The sequence below is a fragment of the Cydia pomonella genome, chromosome 11 (assembly GCF_033807575.1).
Source record: "Cydia pomonella isolate Wapato2018A chromosome 11, ilCydPomo1, whole genome shotgun sequence".
Classification (NCBI taxonomy): domain Eukaryota; kingdom Metazoa; phylum Arthropoda; class Insecta; order Lepidoptera; family Tortricidae; genus Cydia; species Cydia pomonella.
In genome coordinates, this window is record NC_084713.1 from 21,044,282 (window position 1) to 21,066,112 (window position 21,831).

Here is a 21,831-nt window from a genome sequence, read left to right on the forward strand (position 1 = left end):
GCATACAATTTTGACAAATCTCGCATATTAGTTTGTATCGAATGATACGGAAATAGGCCCCAGACTCTAGTTTATCTCTGAATTAAAAAAAAAAAACTTTAGATGCATGATATGCGTGAAAAAAGTTTTCATTTACCGGTATTTGACGTACAGTTTATCTTTTAATTAGTTTTTTTAAAGTATAAAATGAATTTGTTTTGTTGTTTTTAAAATAACTATAGCAAAAGTTTAGTGTAAAATGAGATTTAAAAATATTTCAGGCAGGCAGGTCGTCTAAGTCGGCGAACTCTCCATACAAAGGCCAAAAAATTTGGGTACTGAATACGCCCTTAAACAGTACCCCTAGTGTAAATTTTATCGACATCATAACGTGACGAACGCGTTTCCGTTAAGTCTTATTTTGTATAGGATTTTGAGTTTCCAAAACGTCCCGCTTGGCGCGCTCTTTCTAAATCCAATACAAAATGACACTAAACGCAAACGCGTACGTGAATTAAAAAAAAAAAACTTTAGATGCATGATATGCGTGAAAAAAGTTTTCATTTACCGGTATTTGACGTACAGTTTATCTTTTAATTAGTTTTTTTAAAGTATAAAATGAATTTGTTTTGTTGTTTTTAAAATAACTATAGCAAAAGTTTAGTGTAAAATGAGATTTAAAAATATTTCGGTGACGCCACCAATATCCGCGACTTCCGCCAAGAGAGCAACTATGCCCCAACGTTGGCTGTAATTTGGGTTAGTGAATATTTCCTAGAAAGTTTATAATATGTGTGTAGATAAAATAGTGTATGTAATTATAATTATACATAATAGGCATTAAAACACTCATGTGATCCTATTAAGAAACTCACTTCGTTCGTTTCTTAAACCCACACTCGTGTATTTTAATGCCTTTTATTATGTTGTATTTCATCTCGCTTTGTGTGGTAGGGCACAGCCAGTGGATGTCATTCCAGATCTAGAGCAGAGCCCATCTGGGGAAGTACCTCCACCTTACAGAAAACCGCAGCCAAATAACACTGGACCCTACTCATAGTGTTGTGTTCCTGCCGGTAAGTAAGGTTGGTAAGGTTGACAGAGCTCAACGAGGGGGGGGGGGCGGGCTTAGGGTCGGCAACGCGCATGTAACTCCTCTGGAGTTGCAGGCGTACATAGGCTACGGAGACTGCTTACCGTCAGGCGGGCCGTATGCTTGTTTGCCACCGACGTAGTATAAAAAAATGTAGCAATCACATAAACTATTATTTTTAATATTCTAACATGTAGTATCTAAAATATATTGCACTTGTATATATAGGATGTAACAAAACTTGTGGGATCTGTTAAGGGCATATTCAGTATCGTGTTCTGATTAGGAAAAATGTAGAAAAAAAGTTTTTTGTCGCGAAAAAAAAAAAATAATGGCAGGTCGTCTAAGTCGGCGAACTCTCCATACAAAGGCCAAAAAATTTGGGTACTGAATACGCCCTTAAACAGTACCCCTAGTGTAAATTTTATCGACATCATAACGTGACGAACGCGTTTCCGTTAAGTCTTATTTTGTATAGGATTTTGAGTTTCCAAAACGTCCCGCTTGGCGCGCTCTTTCTAAATCCAATACAAAATGACACTAAACGCAAACGCGTACGTCACGTTTCAAAATCGAAGTTATTTACACTAGGGGTACTGATCCCCGTTATTTTTGGCACTCCTTGTATTTACGAGTTTCTTTTGTTTTGTATAACCTATGATCGAATTTTAGGAAGTAGGTATTAATACTCGTTTTAAGTCTTCTGTATTCACCCTAATGAATAATTTAAGGTGTAATTAAAAAAGTTGGCGCCGATCGTTTCGTAATTAATTTGTTCTTTCCCGTTACAGGTCCCGGCCTGGCTTCGATACTGGTGAGTCCCGAAACTTGAAACTTTACAATAAGTTACATATCTTATACCTTTAAACGAGCAATTCTTGTATATATATATATATATATATATATATATATATTTTTTTTTTTATTATTTATTTATTTATTATAACATTAAAATATAAAATATGTGTACCACAAAACAAAATATTCGCCAAACTGCGAGACAGTTTGTTGGCGATGAGCTCGCTCGTTATACTTATAATAACCGGCCAAGAGCATGTCGGGCCACGCTCAGTGTAGGGTTCCGTAGTTACTCTTACGTCACAATAAGCTAAACTGGAGCTTAAAGTATAGTAAATTGTTAACCAAGGGATGAAACGGTACCTTTCACCCGAGTTAAACAAATAGGCAAATTTGCATAATCAGTACCTAATTAAAGTAAGTCTTTTTACTATGAAAGGAAAACTTTTTGCGATAACTCAAAAACAGCTAAACTGATCATGTCCGCTATAGTTTTTATTTAATGTCTTTCTTAAGCTCTACTTCCACGATTTTTTTCATATTTTTTGGACCTATGGTTCAAAAGTTAGAGGGGGGGGACACTGCGATTATCTCCGAATATATTGACTTTATCAAAAAATGTTTCTTGAAAACCCCTATTAGTTTTGAAAGATCTTTCCAACGATACCCCACACTCTAGGGTTGAAGCGAAAAAAAAATTTCACCCCCACTTTACGTGTAGGGGAGGTACCCAAAAAAAAATTAAATTTTTATATTTTATTGTACGACTTTGTCGGCTTTATTGATTTATATATCCATGCCAAATTTCAGCTTTCTAGCACTAACGACCACGGAGCAAAGCCTCGGACAGACAGACAGACAGACAGACAGACAGACAGACAGACAGACAGACAGACAGACAGACGGACATGGCGAAACTATAAGGGTTCCGTTTTATGCCATTTGGCTACGGAACCCTAAAAAGGTACATAATTTTGCACTGTCCTACCGTCCCGGCATGGCCATATGTATAATTATATATTATTTCTGTGATCTCGGAAACGGCTCTAACGATTTCGCTGAAATTTCGTATATGGGGGTTTTTGGGGGTATACAATCTATCTAGATTAGTCTTATGTTTGGGAAAACGCTTGTTTTCGAGTTTTCATGCGTTTTTCTTTCGACGCAGAATATGGTCGCTAATTTCGTGTTGCCGGCCACTGTCCGTCTGGTCCAGCGGGTTAAGACGCGGACTGCTAAACGAGTGTTACGGGTTCGAAGCTCGCCCGGTGACTAACTTTTTTTTATTTTTTATATGTGTTTATATATAATTTTTTAATTTTTAGACAAGTTTAATTTAGTCAAAAAATGTAGTTAAGATTATCACCTATAGACCACCATATTACAATAAATAGTTATAACCGAGCAAAGCTCGGTCGCCCAGGTACTGTATATTAAATAAGACTTTTTTCTACATTACACTTACGGCCTGATTCGAACTTTAAGATACGTTAAAAATTTACTAAAGATAGGATATGGATTAGATATGTCAGTGTCAAAAATGATGTTTCTTCAAACAAGAACGTCACTTTTGACACTAACATATCCAATCCATATCGTAGTTTTAGAAAATGTTTAACGTATCCTAAAGTTCGACTCGGGAAGTTATACTTACATGTGTAATACTGACATCCTTTAGGCATAATAATTGTTTGTAATTTTAATGTAATATTATTATTAAGCTACTTTATTGCATGTAAATTTTGTTATTCAGGGCACAGATTCATATTTAGGTTTAAAGTACAGTTCAGAACCCCTAGTGTACATTTATTCGATAGCGTGACGTGCCGTACGCGTTTGCGTTAAGTCTCATTTTCTATGGGATTTTGAAACAGCGCGCCAAGCGGGACGTTTTGGAAACTCAAAATCCCATACAAAATGAGACTTAACGCAAACGCGTACGTTACGTTTCGCTATCGAATTTTACACTAGGGGTACAAAATGCTGTATCTCTAATATTAATGTAAACGCTATGACTGTAACTTGTTTTGTGAGCCTAAATAAATGAAATGTGACAGTGAACCAAAAAGAGTGTGCGTTCTTCAAGGTCATATTATCGCGCCTTATCCGAGTAGCCACGTTGGAATATCCAGCTTGAATAAAAGTCCTTTTCATCACACTTGCTCGAAAAAGTTCTTATTTAATGCAGGTGTACTGAAGGACAAAGGCCTATTTTGTTCCCGCGGGAAGAATGTATTGTGAAAAAAAGCTATAACTCCCTAGGGAGTTAGTTTTTTTTTAAATTATGTCAGTTTTTCATACAAACCAAGTAGCATGAATGAGTTTTACTATTAAAATACTGACGTTTATAATTTAATATGTTTGTTTATGTTTAAAATTAAATACTTCGATTAATTTAACAGCCGTTTAAAATATTTTTACATAATTATTAATCCTGGTTGAATGCCGGATAGATCTGTGCCCTCAATGCTAACCTGTCAAGAAATTACAAACGAATCGAATCACGAACAAACACGAACGAACACGAATCTTTGTTATGTCACCGTATTTAAGAATTATTTTGTTTAAGTAAATTTTAGTTTTTTCTTCGCAAGTGTGATGAAAAACATTGTGTGTAACTCCGGGGGTAGGAATATTGCAAACTCGGGTCTTTAATTCACCCTCGTATCCAAGATTTCACTTACCCCCCTCGTTGCACAATGTACTATAAGACCTATAATCTCGCTTGTCTGGTAAAATATAATATATCCATTTGACAGTTAATTTCCTCGTCGACGAGAAAACAACAGGAAGTACACTACAAATAATAAGGAAGTCGAAACAAACAATTGGATAACACGGAAGTGTGTTGGAACACGAACGATGATCAATGTTTTCAAAATAATTTCTATTTTTAGTTAGCAAGATGTTAGATAAAAGAAACACGAGAACCGAATGAATAAAATAGTTTCTGTACCCCTAGTGCAAATATTTTCGACAGCGAAACGTGACGTACGCGTTTGCGTTAAGTGTCATTTTGTATGAGATTTTTGACTTTCCAAAACGTCCCGCTTGGCGCGCTGTTCAAAAACCCATACAAAATCAGACTTAACGCAAACGCGTACGTCACGTTTCGCTATCGACTAAAATTACACTAGGGGTACTGAACAAAAAAACATCATCAAAGTTAAATGATAAATGGGGAAAAGCGTATTCACAAATTATTTTCTGGCTGTAAGTTAAAGTTCAAATTTCCGTAATTAGAGCTGTCTCCATAAGAGTCAGAGGCACAAGACGGCACATTAAAGCTTTTGAGTGCGAAGATGGTGCAGGAATCATATACTGAAAGTCCCCCAAGTCCCTTCTCTTCTACTACCTCTTCATATCACTACTGAAGGCAGCAGCTTTTTTTTATAAACTCTTTACTGTCTCCACGTGTATGTATTGTATCTTACTTTAATAAATATATTGCTTATAGAACGAGAACCGAATGAGGTATCTCACTGTAATTATACTCAAACATAAAGGAGATGTAAAAGGTCCCCAATGTCAGAGTACTAATACTAATAAGATTTGGAGGTGTAGTCTCTCCAAGTGTCAAAATAAAATGTATAATAAATAAATAAATCGCGTCTGGACTGTTCACTATCCAGACACTTATAACATAACAGTTTTATCGCACTACGAGTATACCTAAATAGAGAATTTGGTAATGAATAATCCTGCACGTACATACGTTACAAAGATATTGGATAACAGAAGGTATTTATGGAACCCGTAGTAATCTTGGTTTCGGATTAACCGTGAAAGAAGCCCCAAAACTGGAGCTAAATTACACGTGAACTCATTCCGATAAGCTTTGCCTGACGAACCGGCCTCAGAAGTTTAATTAAACTATGATTTGTATGGAATATTTCATTCAATTCAGATATTTCCATTATTATTTAATATATGTGTATTATTAGCATCAGATGAATTCATAAATCTGAATGTACATACTCTTATATGATTATTCTTCGGGTTTATTTTGCACCGTTACGTCACGTAAATCTTATGTTTTTGGGCAATAGCTTGGTAAAGTTTTGAACATTAACTTCTGATTAGAATAGATAAGTAAATATTTTCCCAAGGCCAAAACTAAACTTTATTAACGCATTCACTGCCAACGTTTTCGTAGCGCTACACGCGTAGCCCATTCTAGCGTTTTCCCGATTTGTAGAGGAAAGCAACTACGAACAGAGCGCCCGCCAAGCGGGTTCCCGGCATTCAATGTGTAAAAAGCAGAAGGTTAGTTTTCCTAATTCAGGTCAATTTACTACCTGCACCAGTTAAATCTCTAACGTCAGATTTCAAATCCAACCGGGAATCAAAACACCTATCACCTTGATAGCTGACAGCTACCGATAGTCTCCAAACTTACCTAATTACCTTGATAACGTCAATGACGTTACTCTGCCACATTGAGAGGTCACTGCCGAGCGCGGACGTGACCAGCCTTCTTATCCTTATAATTCACTCTTCGTTAATTCACTAAACATCTCTAATATATGAGCTCATAGCCAGTATGACTTGACCCGGAGACTTATTGCAATTACAGGAAGCTGGAAATCACGTATAGTGGTCTCGACGTTTGAGAATAGCTCAGGATCGTCCTTAGATACCATTTATGATACAACAATGAACCATAAACATTTAAACCAGTATAAATTAAGCAGGGCGGTATCATCAGCATCATTCAGTGATTAGCGATCAAAGATGAAGTTCCTCATCTTGTCTTGCGTCGTTGCCGTTGTGGTAGCTGAGCTGCCTTCACTACCTCGCTTCAGACCTGCGAGGTTCAGGTTCCAAAGGCAAGAGCTAGCTCCAACCACAACTGATTCACCTACAGAAGCAACGACTGATGCAGCGCCGTATCCTCCTTCGGGTTGGAAGCCTGATCAGCCTTTCACGCTTCCAAATGAAGCTGATAACGCTCCTTATCCAGCAGCAGGCTGGAAGCCAGCGCAGCCTTTTACGCTTCCCAACGAGCCGCCGGCGACTAGCTATGGAGTCCCTGACACAAATTACGGAGTACCCGACAATACCTATGGAGCACCAACTACCGATGCCACATCTACAGAAAATCCTGAAGCTGAGAAGTTAGAAGGGCCAGTGGAAATACAGAAGAGTGTTGGTACTTATTACGTGCTGCTGCCCAATGGGCAGCTGCAAGAAGTGAAGTTTGTGACGGAGAACGATGTGCAGAACATGAGGTATACCGCGAAGCTGCAGCTGCAGAATAGGGCGCCGCTGTTTGTCTTCAGACCTTAAGTTATTGTAAAACCATTACACTCATTAAAGTAAATTATATATATTTGCTTGATATTTTTCTTAAACTAATATTGTTTAGAGGTAATAATAGTGGCAGCTAGTCACTAGACTACCAAAGCAAGTGATTGGTTAAATAAATAATCAATACTTCAATAAGTAATTGTGTTATACTCATTCTCAACTAATCAAGAATGTTGAAGTTTATTAAGATTTCCGGTGTATAGTAGGTATCGAATAAAGGTACTTAGTTAAAGTAATATTTTTTTAAATACCAAAACTTAACTACGATATGGACCATTTTCAAGACCTGTACATGCGTAATAGTAACCCGTCTGCGAGGCCACCAATATAAGTTAATATCTGAATTGTCTAAAAACAACCCCCGCATTTTCTCAGCATCCGAGTGGTCAAATCGTGGAACAAACTACTAGAAGACGTGGTCTTAGCACTGAATATCAATCAGTTTAAGAACAGACTAGACAAATACATTTTAAGTAAAGATCACTTGGATACAGGCAACTATCAGTTGTTTCAACTGCCTGCCTGATTAATATTAAAAATAAATAAAACTTTTGTGAGACAGAGTCATATTAAATACTTATATTAAAAACGGGTTATGTATTTAACATATTTTGACTTAAAATACTAATAATATGAGAGATGTTTTTAATATATTTAACATTGAGACTAAGAGTTTTGTCCTTCCGTCTATTCGTCTTACCGCGTGTCATATTAAATTAACTTAGAAACCGGTATTATTATTAGCACTTTCTTCTTTGAAAAATTATCAGGTTTAAAAAAACAAAATGTATTTTGTACTTAATTAATCCGTTGGCTTCATAATTAACACGTAATATTTTTCAATCAAGAGTTCGTATTAATTTACGTCATGTTTCACAGCATAACATTCAATGTTTTCAGTGTGAAAATTACCATGGCTGCGGCCCGTCAATTTTATAACATAATTTAAAACACTTCACACTATGAAAGCACTCTGCTAACGCCAGCAACGCTTCATGAAAATTGTTTCAAACATGAATTTCTGTGTAATAAGTTTCTCTGATATTTAATTTTTATAAGCTGACTGTCCTGCTTTTGATGCTTCAGTTTATTAAGATGTACTGTACTACGTTTTGGACAACACAACAACAACACAAACACACAACAACAACACAAACACACAACAACAACACAAACGCACAACAACAAAACAAAACGAAACGTAACGAAATAGGGTGGTTAAAAGGCAAACCTCGGTTTAGTAGGCCGGCCCTTAAAATAGAGACGTTTTTTGAATACTACGACGGTAGCAAACAAGCATACGGCCCACCTGCTGATGGTAAGCAGTCATCGAATAAACCGGTTTTTTAGGCTACAATAAAATTCTAAAAAACGTTCGTGTTCTTATAAACTTTCGAAGAAAAACCGAAATAAACCGGTTTTACCGGTATTCTATAAACCGGTTCCGATTCTTGCCTTCCCCGCAGTCGGGTAAAAATCAAAAAAGACATCCGGCCCTAGTAATAAATCCTAAATCTGCTTCTATATATTGAACTGTGTAGTGCGTGGCAGTGACTAGGTACGAAGTGCAGAAATCAAATTCAATTTGGTTGACTATACATTTTTCATCATATAATTGGGGCTGCATAAACCTTTGTTCTGTCGTAGTCATTGATTTAATCCGGCCAGGCGCGGCGTTCATGATTTGTGGTTTTTTAATTCAATATTTCGTTAACATTATTTGTATATTTTATTAACATTATAAATTATTATTTTTATTTTTATTTTTTTATGTAATAGGCTGCAAACGAGCAGACGAGCCACCTGATGTGAAGCAGTCATCGCCGCCCATGGACATAAGCAATATCAGAAGAGCCACTTATGCGTTGCCAACCTTTGAGAACCCTAAATACCTGCTTCTTGAAGAACCCCATGTCATAGCGCAAGGGAAACACCTCAGACGCTCATTCCACAACTTGCACGTTCAGTACCCCTAGTGTAAATATTTTCGACAGCGAAACGTGACGTACGCGTTTGCGTTAAGTGTCATTTTGTATGAGATTTTTGACTTTCCAAAACGTCCCGCTTGGCGCGCTGTTCAAAAACCCATACAAAATGAGACTTAACGCAAACGCGTACGTCACGTTTCGAAATCGAATTTATTTACACTAGGGGTACTGGGCAAAAACGAGCGAGAGTTTACTAACTTCTTGTTTACTTAAATCGAAGACTTAAGATGACATTCGGATAATGTGCAGCTGTACTACTCTGCTGCCCCCTACAGTTTACTCACGCCCCCCTATTACCCTTTATCTTATACCTTTAAACGAGCAATTCTTGAATATATATATATATATTTCTGGGATCTCGGAAACGGCTCTAACGATTTCGCTGAAATTTGGTATATGGGGGTTTTTGGGGTATACAATCGATCTAGATTAGTCTTATGTTTGGGAAAACGCGTGTTTTCGAGTTTTCATGCGTTTTTCTTTCGACGCAGAATATGGTCGCTAATTTCATGTTGCCGGCCACTGTCCGTCTGGTCCAGCGGGTTAAGACGCGGACGGCTAAACGAGTGTTACGGGTTCGAATCTCGCCCGGTGACTACTTTTTTTTTTTATATGTTCAAGTTTATATATAATTTTTAAATTTTTATTCTTTTAGACAAGTTTAATTTATTAAAAAAATGTAGTTAAGATTATCACCTATACACCACCATATTACAATAAATAGTTATAACCGAGCAAAGCTCGGTCTCCCAGGTACTTCCATCTAAAAACCAAAACGTAGTTAACTTTAAATAATAAAAAATAGCAGTTTTAATAATAACGAGATCGCCCTTTGTGAGGAAGCAATTAAAACGTGTACTGCATTTGTTACTTTTATTTTTATACGTATCCATTTTTTGCGTCGGTGAGGGTTTAAAAGGAGCCGTAGAATCCAGTACCCCTAGTGTAAATTTTATCGACATCATAACGTTTGCGTTAAGTCTCATTTTGTATAGGATTTTGAGTTTCCAAAACGTCCCGCTTGGCGCGCTCTTTCTAAATCCAATACAAAATGAGACTGAACGCAAACGCGTACGTCACGTTTCAAAATCGAATTTATTTACACTAGGGGTACTGATCGATATTCCTATGAAAATGATGAAACGGTTCTCTAATGGTGGTTTTATTTAATAACTTCTTCGCCTATTTGCCTCTTGCAAACCTGAAAAAAAAGGTAAGGTTATGTCATTATCATACGTACATAGGCTACAGAGACTGCTTACCAACAGGGGGGCCGTATGCTTATTTGCCACCGACGTAGTATAAAAAAATCATACGTGTGCTAACACGGGCATGATAAATTAAATAATATGTCGATATATATATTTATACAATTAGCGCTGGTGGCCTAGCGGTAAGAGCGTGCAACTTGCAATCCGGAGGTCGCGGGTTCGAACCCCGGCTCGTACCAATGAGTTTTTCGGAACTTATGTACGAAATATCATTTGATATTTACCAGTCGCTTTTCGGTGAAGGAAAACATCGTGAGGAAACCGGACTAAACCCAACAAGGCCTAGTTTACCCTCTGGGTTGGAAGGTCAGATGGCAGTCGCTTTCGTAAAAACTAGTGCCTACGCCAAATCTTGGGATTAGTTGTCAAGCGGACCCCAGGCTCCCATGAGCCGAGGCAAAATGCCGGGACAACGCGAGGAAGAAGAAGATATATATTTATACATTTGCTTACTGAAAAATCTTCGGATACTATAAAGAGGTTTGATATCATGTCTGATATCGAGCCTCTTAACATAGTAAAATGTAATTTCAATCAAAATAATCATACTTTAAATTCCATTTTAAAATAATAAAAAAAATATACTTTTTAGAACACAAACAGTCACATATACAAATGGATTTGAAGTACAATGTAGTGTACTTAACAACTTAAGAATCATAGACCTGGAGGATCATTATTAAGTACATAATGTTAACATACATACTAACAACAGAAAGAAAATGAAATCATGAGCCATACTCAAATTCTATTTACCAGTCTTCTGAGCAAAATCAGTAACTACACATACACATCACATGAACTCTTACGTTTAATGTAATAGGGCAGAATTAAATAATATATATAATGAATGTGTGAAATTATATGAAAATATAATGAATAGAAGATTTTTTTTAAGATGAGAGAATAAATAATATTTATTTACGTTGAATAACATCTAGATGTTGACAGTAACATCGATTTAATTTTTGTCGACAACATATTTCGCTACATCACTTTAATATTCGAGCCCTGAGTTAGCACACGTGTGGCCATTATGTCTAGCTAATTTTGTGTACCGAGTGTCATTTTTCATTATCCACTAACAATTAAAATGTTTCCGCTTCTTTATAAATAATGCCAGATAACACACAGACTAAGCTGTTGAATTATACTTATTCTTTAAATGTGTAACACAGGAAGTAGCCAGTACGTATGATTGAAGAAACCATCACCTGAGTTCCACCTCCTCTATACCGTCATACTCCTCTATAGGAGGGATCATCTTGGTTTTAAACATCAGTTTTGTTATACAATGAGAATCCTAAACGTAGTATATATTTTATACTCTTACCTTACTTACTTACTGTTTTGGCATGACGACCCGAAGTGGATCTTGGCCTGACACCAAAAGCCTCTTTGTCCAAACCCGTTACTGTCCAATCGCTGGCGCCAAGTTCGCTAAAGTCTTTTTGCCTTTCTCTCCAGCGGTGCCTAAGACGTCCAGAAGGTCTTCAGCCATTTGGTACGTCAGAGCATGCCCTCCAGATTGCACGATCGTCACCCATCCGGACAACGTGTCCGATCAATCAGAGCTTTCGTTTCTCCAATGATGTTTAGATCAGACACCAGATCTTCAATTGCCTGGTTTAGTTGTGTTCTTACCTAACTCACGATAATATTGCAGCCCATCAAAATAGTTGTCCTGTACGATCCAAAAGTTAACGATCCACTGAACTATGCCCCTCAGGCTCCCATAAGCGAAGAGAAGGGAAACCCAGGAGGTGTCAGCTTCTTCTACCACAAACATGTACTGGGGTAGCGGAGGGATTATCTTGATCTGGTGCTCGGTCCCGATGTAGTCCCAGATTTGTCCTAAAAAGTTCAGCATTCTTTAGAGGATCCGCACTTGGCTCTAGTGTGTGAGCGAGATAGCGCTACGCACATATACAGGGTGAGGCCCCAGGGTGAGGAAACGGAAAAAAGTAACAATGTATTCCTGAGGTCATAAGAAGAAAATAATCTTATACAAATTTAAGTCAATTCCGCAAAAAAAAGTGTTTTATTTTTTTACTGTTTGAATGTTTTTATACATAATAAGTACATGTTCCTGGAAACTTTATGGCTTAATATGAATTGGTATATTTTATCGTAAAAAAATAGGCTATTCAAAGTGTTCCTTGTAAGTCTTGTAACTTTGATATCTGTCAATAAGGACGTCTAGACTAGTTCCCATAGTAGCGACATCGCCCTCAAAAAGGCGTTATGGACTGAAACACAATAAAAAACCTTTTTTTTTAATTTGTGTTAACTCTGAAACTAGCCGAATTAAAGAAATGTTTATATGACATTTTTGTCTTCAAAAAATTTGTTAAAATCTTTCCGTTTCCTCGCGGGCACCATGTATAGCGCACGACGTCCCGCTCGCACACCTGAGCGTGTATAAAGACCGTCTTACATAAGTTTGATCAGTAAATATTTAATACAGCTGAAAGATGGCGGAAAGGTGGCTTTCCAAAACGATTTGATATGAACTCAAATTTATTTTTAAGGAACTAAGATACTGTGCAGATTACCTATATTTGAAATATCCCACTAGTTTAGCTACCTCTGTTGCTACCTGGACAGAGCCGCCGTCGTAGGTACAAATACAAAATACAAAAATAGTTTATGATGTTGTACCTATTATTGTATTATTAAAATTTTTGACTTTTTGACATTACCTAGGTTGTCCTAGCTGTATTTTTTATTTTTATTTTCTTAATAATTTCGACAAATATTTCTATTTATAGAAAGTGTTTTTATATTTTTTTTTATTTTAATTTGTTTACTGTTTTATTTTATTCCGATTCGTAGTTATTATTATTATTGTTGTTATTATGTTGTGACGATCTTTTTGTGAATGCATTTTATTTTGACATGTAAAATATAATGTACATTTCCAATAAGAAATAAATGAATCTAATCTAATCTAATCTAATGATAATTTGACCATACAAATTAATTGCGAAGTGTAAACTTCCTAAAGATTCATTTGGGATGTGAAACTATTGCGATAATGTTTATTGGGAAGGGAAATTTGGGAAAAAGTATTTGGGCCAAACGAAAGTACACCCGTTGTTGAGATACGTAATTAGAGATAAGCTGATTTGGTTGTTCGATAATTTTAATAACCTAAATAAGTTAAGTAAATGCTGGGTTTAAGGATCGATATGTATCTATTTCTCACGCAAACCAATAAACAAATAAACGTTTCACAAAGCAATCATCTCCGAGTTAACATTAGTCTATTAGACATCCCATAGCAACCGATTTATTACGACATCTCCTTGAAACTGGACTTTATTTGCTATTGTTTAAGGTTGCTTGTAACTAATTATAAATACGAGATTGTAAAATTAGCCGATACGGCAGCGAAGTGCCATTGACATGTCTCAGGTTCCGTTATAGCAAGAAGGGCTTAAGCGCCAAGGTTTCCGTTATAAGATGTGACGTTTTATACGAGGAGTGTGATATGAAGAGCGTATTCAAGGAGGTCACAAACGCCATGATATCAGAGGAAGATGTGACGTTTTGTACGAGGAGGGTGATATGAAGCCCTCTCGAGAATGTTCGAGCACATTGCGTGGAGTGTCAGACGTCGCGATCAAACGCAAGGATCAATTGACATAGGTAACTTATGTTGGCATAGCTACATTATGTGTTGTAGCTAAATAACAAATAGTTTGTGAATCTAATAGTAGAGTAAGTAAGTGCTGAAATGTATGGAGCAGTACTATCTATGCACTTTTGTCTCAGGCAATGCCGCTTGACAGGATTGTACCTTGACTCAATACTAATGATGTAGCCACGAGATTAACTTTTGGCTACCCCCCAAAAATAGAGGAGGAAGGTGGCTCCCGCGATCCAGTTTGCAGTCGGTATCTACCTAGACTCATATGTAGCTACTAGCTATCAGGTCGAGTTTGGTATGAGTTTGGTATGGTTAACTATGGACAAATAATTTATAAGCTGTAGGAAAAGTGCCTCACTCCGAAAACCAGTCAAACCGGCGGGAACTGAGTTCTATGGACCTTTGATTTTTCTATGATTACCTTCAGTTCGTGTTTGGATGGCATCAAGCATGAACAACGCAGCATGAGCCAAGTCAACGACCAGCAGGGTTATGCCGATTCCTGTGAGGGGCAGTAGTATTGCGTAGAACCCACACGGACGGCGGCCGAGGCTTACGTTGAGGAGTGCCAGCCCTAGCCAGCATATGTGAAGGCTCACCCATAGCTTCATCTTACTGAAATGATTAACCATCAGTTAGTAGAATCGATTCGGAGATCTGGCAGATCCCGCCGGCGATGGCGGAATGATCTGGAGTCCTTTAAGGAGTGGCCAGACACAGCACTGGATAGAAATCAGTGGAGAAACTGGGGGGAGGCCTTTCAATAGTAAAAACTGGCTGCCTTGCTTACACTTTCAATTTTGCACTTTGCAGTTGAAGAATAGTTGCAACTATTGTAGTATAAAAAAGAAGATAAGGACTTTTATGTAAGAAAAACAAAAACAATTTTACTGACATTTTAAACCAGAAATTTACCCATAAAAACTATAAAGTACTAATTTTCTGAAAGAAGTGGCGACCCAGTTAGTCTGGATGGATCCAGAGTATATTCAACAGGTACCTACAACACCGAGTAGTTTTAATTGTAACTAGTAAGTGCATAACCCATAGCGGCATGGCACCGCTCCGCTGCGCCTCGACCGGGCAGGGCGGTGGCACGGCATCGTGGGCGCAGACTAGGTGGTTTACCTACACCATCATACTAGGTTCCCGCCGCGCCGCCACCGTGCCGCGCGGCGAAGCGATGCCGATGCCAAGCCGCTACGTGGGTTCTGCACCGAAGGTAGTGCCGGTCGCAGCTGTCAGACTCACACAAGCACGACATTATAAAGTACTAACTTTCTAAAAGAAGCAGCGACCCAGTTAGTCTCCATCCAGAGTATGTTCGACAACGTGCGCTTATTGTCGATCAATACGGAGTAGTTGTAGTAGTAGTGCCGCTGGCAGCTCTCCGGCTCAAATAAGTACAGCATCTTTAATAAAACAAGAATAATTCAGTCTGCTTCCACAACCTGCTCCCCAAATGAGATGAGGCCTGTCCCACTGTTGGGTACAGGCCTCGTCTCATTTGCGAGAGGACTCGGGTTACAGTCCCCACGCTGGCCTATGGAGGATGGGGACTTCACATACACCTTTGCGGATGTATGTAGGTATTCTCACGATATTTCCATTCACGGAAAAGCTAGATGTAAATATCAAATGATCCGAATTGGTACGGATTGAGAGACGGACGTCAAATTCACTCGGCATCTTAAGGGGAAATATCAGCTGAACCCCTTCTTAGATTTGAGAATTTTAGGTAAATACCTCTGTCGCGCTGGCGAGGGTAGCTCTAAAAAATTGTGCGATAAGGACAACTGCAGCTTAGGCAAAAAACCATGCGTAACAATCTCAAAAATCGAGGTTTCGTTCTCGACAATTTAGTTCTCCAAAGATTAACCTGACTGTTTTGATTTCTGCATTTATTGATTCCGATTTTGTAAGCGTCTGTTTACGGCGCTTTTTTTTACCATTTTTAGCGCTATTTTACCTATTTTATAAAAAACAGAATAATTACAAATCAAAAAAAGCAAAACGTACAGACCCAGGTGATGGTAATATTGAACTCATAAATAATTATTCATCTAGGGCCAAAATCCAGAGAGAAAAATGTCGAGAATGTTTGTATGGAAAAGTGACCACTAATGTTTCCTCTTAAATATATAAATAAATATTATAGGGCAGTTTTACATAGATCGACCGACACATAACCTTCTGTACGTAGTAAGGTGTATATTTGAAAGTAGAAAATATCTAACTAGAAGCAATTTCTATTATAGCAGCAGTAAACAACCGTTGCAGTAGCGTAGGTGTTGGTAAATTATGAAGTACATACTCATAGTTTATTGATAATGTAAATTACAGGTCAGGCTTACATGACTAATATTAATTACAGGTAGATAAATATACAAGATTCATAAATTTCTGAAATAAATTCAATTATCAAGTCAATTACTTCTGTTTATAGGCCAAGTAGTAAAAAGGTATAGAGGGAAATGCTTGGAATACAATTTTTGACTGCGCAACTTTGTTTGGGCTAATTAGGGGGGTGAACATATCGAAAGGCTCTGGCTGAGTCGGGGGGTAGAGGCTCCCCTCTACCTTTCTTTTTTTAAAGGTCCCGTTTTTCGGTTCTTCACTTATCCTTGGACACTGCGTCTTAGCGACATGACTGCTTTCACAATACGAAAGCTGATTAAATTTGCTACAAGTTTAATCTTGTCAAGATTTCGATATCTTGAATAATTTTCTAGATGTCCTCCTCTCTTGTAAGTTTATTTTAGGGCTCTCAATTTTATCTTGATATCTACATTAGTGAAGCTACTAGGCCATGTTTGGTATCGTTTTCGTATAAATCGGGACCTACCTCCTAACTATTCCAAACAAAGTTACGAAGTCAAAATTTCTGTTCCAAGCATTTTCCTCTCATAACTTTTTTTGAGCATTCGTTCGTATTAAGTAAATATTAGCCACATTGCTATTATTGATTCTGTGCTCCTGGATGTTAAGATAAAGATCAAGTTAATCTAAAGAAACTCCAGCTGGAGTTGAAAAGTTGTGATTTTAGTCAGGGAAAACTAGAGATTAAACCAACAGTGAAAGGAAAATATAAAGTTTCTTCCATCTGTTTCTTCGTCCAGTGGATTTACTCTTTGGACACCAAGCTGTCTTACCATCGTCCACAATGTTTGTAAACTGACAATTCGCAAACTTTATTACATAATAAGATCCGATTGTTCCGATTAGGGAAAAGTAGAAGAAAATTATTTATGACGTTGTAGGTACACCCTAGTTCAATCACGTACCAAACCCCACTGCCAAAACGTGAATAATTTTTGGCCTTTGTATGGAGGGTTGACCGACTTGGACGACCTGCTCACACTATTTTTGTTACCCCTAAAGGCGTCGTTACTAGTCGTGCCCACAGCGCCAAGGACAACTACCTATAGGTGTCATGACGGACGCTGTCAAAGTAACCTTCACACTTTCAAGTAAGGTTTATATTAGCTCGCTTGCGCCCGGGAGCTTGGCGTTTGAGTGACATTTGTGTTTATGACGTAAAGCGTTCAAAAGGTTAAATAAATGGTTACCTTAATGAGTGTGAGCTCACGGGGTTCCCCTGGCTCCGGGACTAGTCGGCACTCCAGCGTCAACCAGGTGAGAAATACGCATATGATGGCTGCAAAATAATACAGCTTTTTAACTTTTCGCTGTACTTTGCAACATTTTAAATATAATACAAAACAAATCAAAAGTGTGAGTGTCGTGGAACACTTGCTTGGAACAAAGTTAAGAAAGGGTCGTCACGAATTCAAGTGTTAACGCCCAAGGCGATTTATCAAGTGCGATAAGGAACTTCGTTCCAAAAATTGTATGTTCTGTCGAAAGCTAACATTTGAGTAAAATTAAGTATACAACGTGTCTTTACTCTCTGGACATAGAACGAGAACCCGAGTAGAGTTCCTTCTCAGGAATGTTCTAATACGGTAATTTATGTACATTTTTTGTTTATCTACATTTTTTTTTAAGTTAAATTAATTCAAATCAAGCATACTGTGTTAGTCGTTCACAATGACGATGAGATTAATGTGACACTAGTGACATGACATAGTCTTTAATTACCGTGTACTCGTATCTATTAGACAGGCTGTTCCGATATATTATTTCGTAAATCATTAATTTCTCCATTAATACCTACTATGGCGTTTGGAATGAGACTTTGTACATAGGTTAGAAATACCCTAATCGACACGTCCTATTCATCTATGTCCAGAGGGTAGAGACACGTTGTATATGTGCAAGTTTCCAAAACATTGGAAAAAAATTCTGAAATTTCAGGACGATTACAAAAAAAAGGAAAATCTCATTTCGAATATGGAAAATATTATGTTTCCGATACAAAATTACGAGATTTTTTATAACGTTTCCAAGTAGAAATATTTCGACTTTGGAAAGCTTCCGACGGCATAAGTCGTGCGTGAAACAGATTTTTTTTCGCATGGATAAAGAGTGTCTACAGGCGAACAAATATAAATATTGAGTGATTGATTGATCACAGCAAATATGGATTGTAAACCAAACCCCAGTAAGAATTAATAATATTGTTACTGGATAAATGAAATGAGTATTCATCATATTAATTAATTAAAGTTATGCATCACCAGTTTACTGAACGAATTCATGAATTGTATGAAATGAAACAGTCAAATATTCAATTGCTTAATTTATTCACAGCATAAGGGCCGATTCTGCATGTACAATTTGACATGGTTTTCAACCTGTTTTGATACGACCGTAAGCACCCAGTGTTACGAGGTGAATGGAAGAGAATTATCGTACTTGAGTGTCAAAATTACGTACCGTATCGTACGGATGAAAAAAAAACGTACGCCTATCAAAAAAGGCACTACCCCGAAATTTCTTGCAGAATAAGCTTAGGCTAGCTTAAATAAAAGTAATTTTCGTGTAAATTGCGCAAAAATCAGTATTATATTTGTTGTTTGTGTGATAGAATACAGGAATTAAGAAGCAGTTTACAGGAAATGTGGAATGTCCAAGGGCTGAAATTATCGTTGAATGCTGCCTTTGGAAATTTAAAACATGCTTGCAGTAAGAAAAAACGCCTCTTTTTTAACAGGCGTTTCGGCAGCTATTCCGTTCGATTCAAACAACTTATTAAGGACGGTTTTTCAATATCCAATATTAAAAAATAAACGTGTTATAATGATGAAGAGGTTATTAATAAAAAAATGTAAATTTTTATTATTCTTACATTAACAGCAGGTTTTTGTGTTCAGTACGAATTTTAAAGGAAACTAACATTAACACTCATCAATAAGTAGTCATGAATTGGAACAAGTGTAATTTTTTAAAATTGGAAAAGCGAAAAGCACTAGTTCGCGAAAACCAACTTTCCGCACGCTAAACAGCTACGTAAAGTAGCACTTTTTGAGTAACTGTATTAAAAAACTATTTACAGTACATATTATTATGGCGCTACTTTACCGCACTAGTGCGATAATTAGCACATTACGTAACTATGTCGAAGATTTAAAGGGACTTATGTATTTATTAGTGGGGGGGGGGGGGGGGGATCAAAAAGTAGCAGGAAAAACCTTGCGTGATTTGTGTACAAGCCCTAACACACTAACAGGACGGGTTGAATCTTTTTTATTCCATTTTATTCTAACAAAATGTATGTATTGCTCACCCGGTATTGTATAGTCCTAGCCCTACGTATACGTGTTGCATGGTAGACTTTAAGAAATTCTAATAGTCACAGTTTCACATTATTATTTAAGGCTGTTACTAATACTTATATGGAAGCGCTGGTGGCCTAGCGGTAAGAGCGTGCGACTTGCAATCCGGAGGTCGCGGGTTCAAACCCCGGCTCGTACCAATGAGTTTTTCGGAACTTATGTACGAAATATCATTTGATATTTACCAGTCGCTTTTCGGTGAAGGAAAACATCGTGAGGAAACCGGACTAATCCCAACAAGGCCTAGTTTATCCTCTGGGTTGGAAGGTCTGATGGCAGTCGCTTTCGTAAAAACTAGTGCCTACGCCAAATCTTGGGATTAGTTGTCAAGCGGACCCCAGGCTCCCATGAGCCGTGGCAAATGCCGGGACAACGCGAGGAAGAAGGAGGACTAATACTTATATGGGTTATGCCTGATTTAAATGATTATTTAATTTAAATAAAAGCTTGTACAAATATATCAAATTGGTTAATCAGAACCGGCCTCCTGAATGATGTATGAATGATCTAATTTAGCGTAAACGATTATGTAAATTCGTAACCACGTGATTTAACGCAATTCGAGATTAGTTATGCTTGAAAATTACGTTGGAGGCTGATTGGGTCTGAAATTGTATAATATTATACAAATTATTATACAAGTTTACATCAATTTCGATACAACTGATGAAGGTTATAATATACCTAGAGATTTTCCTAGCACGAACGTCATGTTGTTAGTGCTTGATAAAATAAAAACATCCTGTTATCGATAAGTAAACCTTCACCTTAATCATTGTTCATATTCCCGCTTATTTATATATTTATTCGTATGACATCTGGTATGCTCCCATTACAGCAGTGGAAGTTAAAAAATCTTTTAGTCAATAATTAAGTAAATTTTTCAAAGACTCAAAGCAGTTTGACGTCCGAAAATATGTAAAAAAAAATGATAGATTACTTCTAGAATCATGTAAAAGGACCTGGATGGTGGTTTTATTGTTATTGTCATAGATTTTCATTTAAATATGAGGTATGTAGGTAAAGTAATAATAAATTGATAGTTTCGTAATTCTTGTTCATTTATTTCCAAACATGCCACATTTGTTTAAGACATTATGACAGTTATAAGAAATCGATAATACAATATATCGATAAACTAAATATCGGAAGGAAGTCTCTTGCGTTGCCTTGTTCGTGCTAGGAAAATCTCTAGGTCTAGTTATTAAACTGAAAATAGATATTATATTTCTATATGTAGTATTGTGAATACTTAAAAAAAACACAAATCAAAATATTTTATAAAATAATGTAATTTCTTCTCAAAGTTGTTATTGTATATGCGTGCTCGACACTGCGTATTACAATTTTTTTATTTTTTTTGTGTCTCTTAATGATAAAAAAGTAATCGCATTGCATTATAACTTTTAATATTAAAAAAAAAAACTAAGAAAGGAGTTGAAATCGCAAACAAAAACTAAAAGAAAACTCATATATTTCCTTTAAACTCTCGGTTTACTGGAGATAGATTTTTTACCTAGCATCATGGATAAGTCTTCTTTTAAGTTCTATAAAAATGTCTTTAAGAGAGCTCTTAAAGTCGATCTTATTTTATATGGTATGTAAACGTAGACAGACAACAAATTTCAGGCGGTTGACAGTTTGAAAATCTTGTCTTCGAATAACAAAGGGAATGTCTAAAACAATTCATAATAATGAACAATGAAATCTAATTAAATTCTAAAGAAAGGTACCTGATATAACTAGAGCAAATTTCTGCTTTGATTGACAGACAGACACAATAATTTATAAAGTTTTTTTTATTAATAAGTAATATTGTCTTTTGTTTTACACCACGACGGTGGCAAACAAGCATTTGTGTCGAAGTCTAGTCAATCCCACTTTGTCGCTTACCATAAGGACGAGATTTGCTTGTATCTTTATATGAAAAACCTATCAATGCGTTCTTATGGCAAGCGATGAAGTGGGACTTTTTATGGAATTATGTAAATTAGGAAATAAA

At 36.9% G+C, this 21,831-nt stretch overlaps 2 protein-coding genes across 3 annotated transcripts in view; both read left to right on the forward strand.

Annotated features, from left to right (window-relative positions):
- Nucleotides 1–21,831, forward strand: part of LOC133522492 (uncharacterized) — a 440,383-nt gene that overhangs the window by 126,170 nt on the left and 292,382 nt on the right. For both annotated transcript variants that reach the window (XR_009800064.1, XM_061857844.1), the window contains exon 3: nt 1,864–1,886. The gene's annotated coding sequence lies outside the window, so the exon portion shown is untranslated. The remainder of the gene's footprint in view (nt 1–1,863; nt 1,887–21,831) is intronic.
- Nucleotides 6,570–7,202, forward strand: LOC133523065 (uncharacterized). The gene has a single exon (XM_061858572.1). It carries the CDS (start codon nt 6,605–6,607, stop codon nt 7,157–7,159), a length of 555 nt encoding a protein of 184 aa, XP_061714556.1. The 5' UTR covers nt 6,570–6,604; the 3' UTR covers nt 7,160–7,202.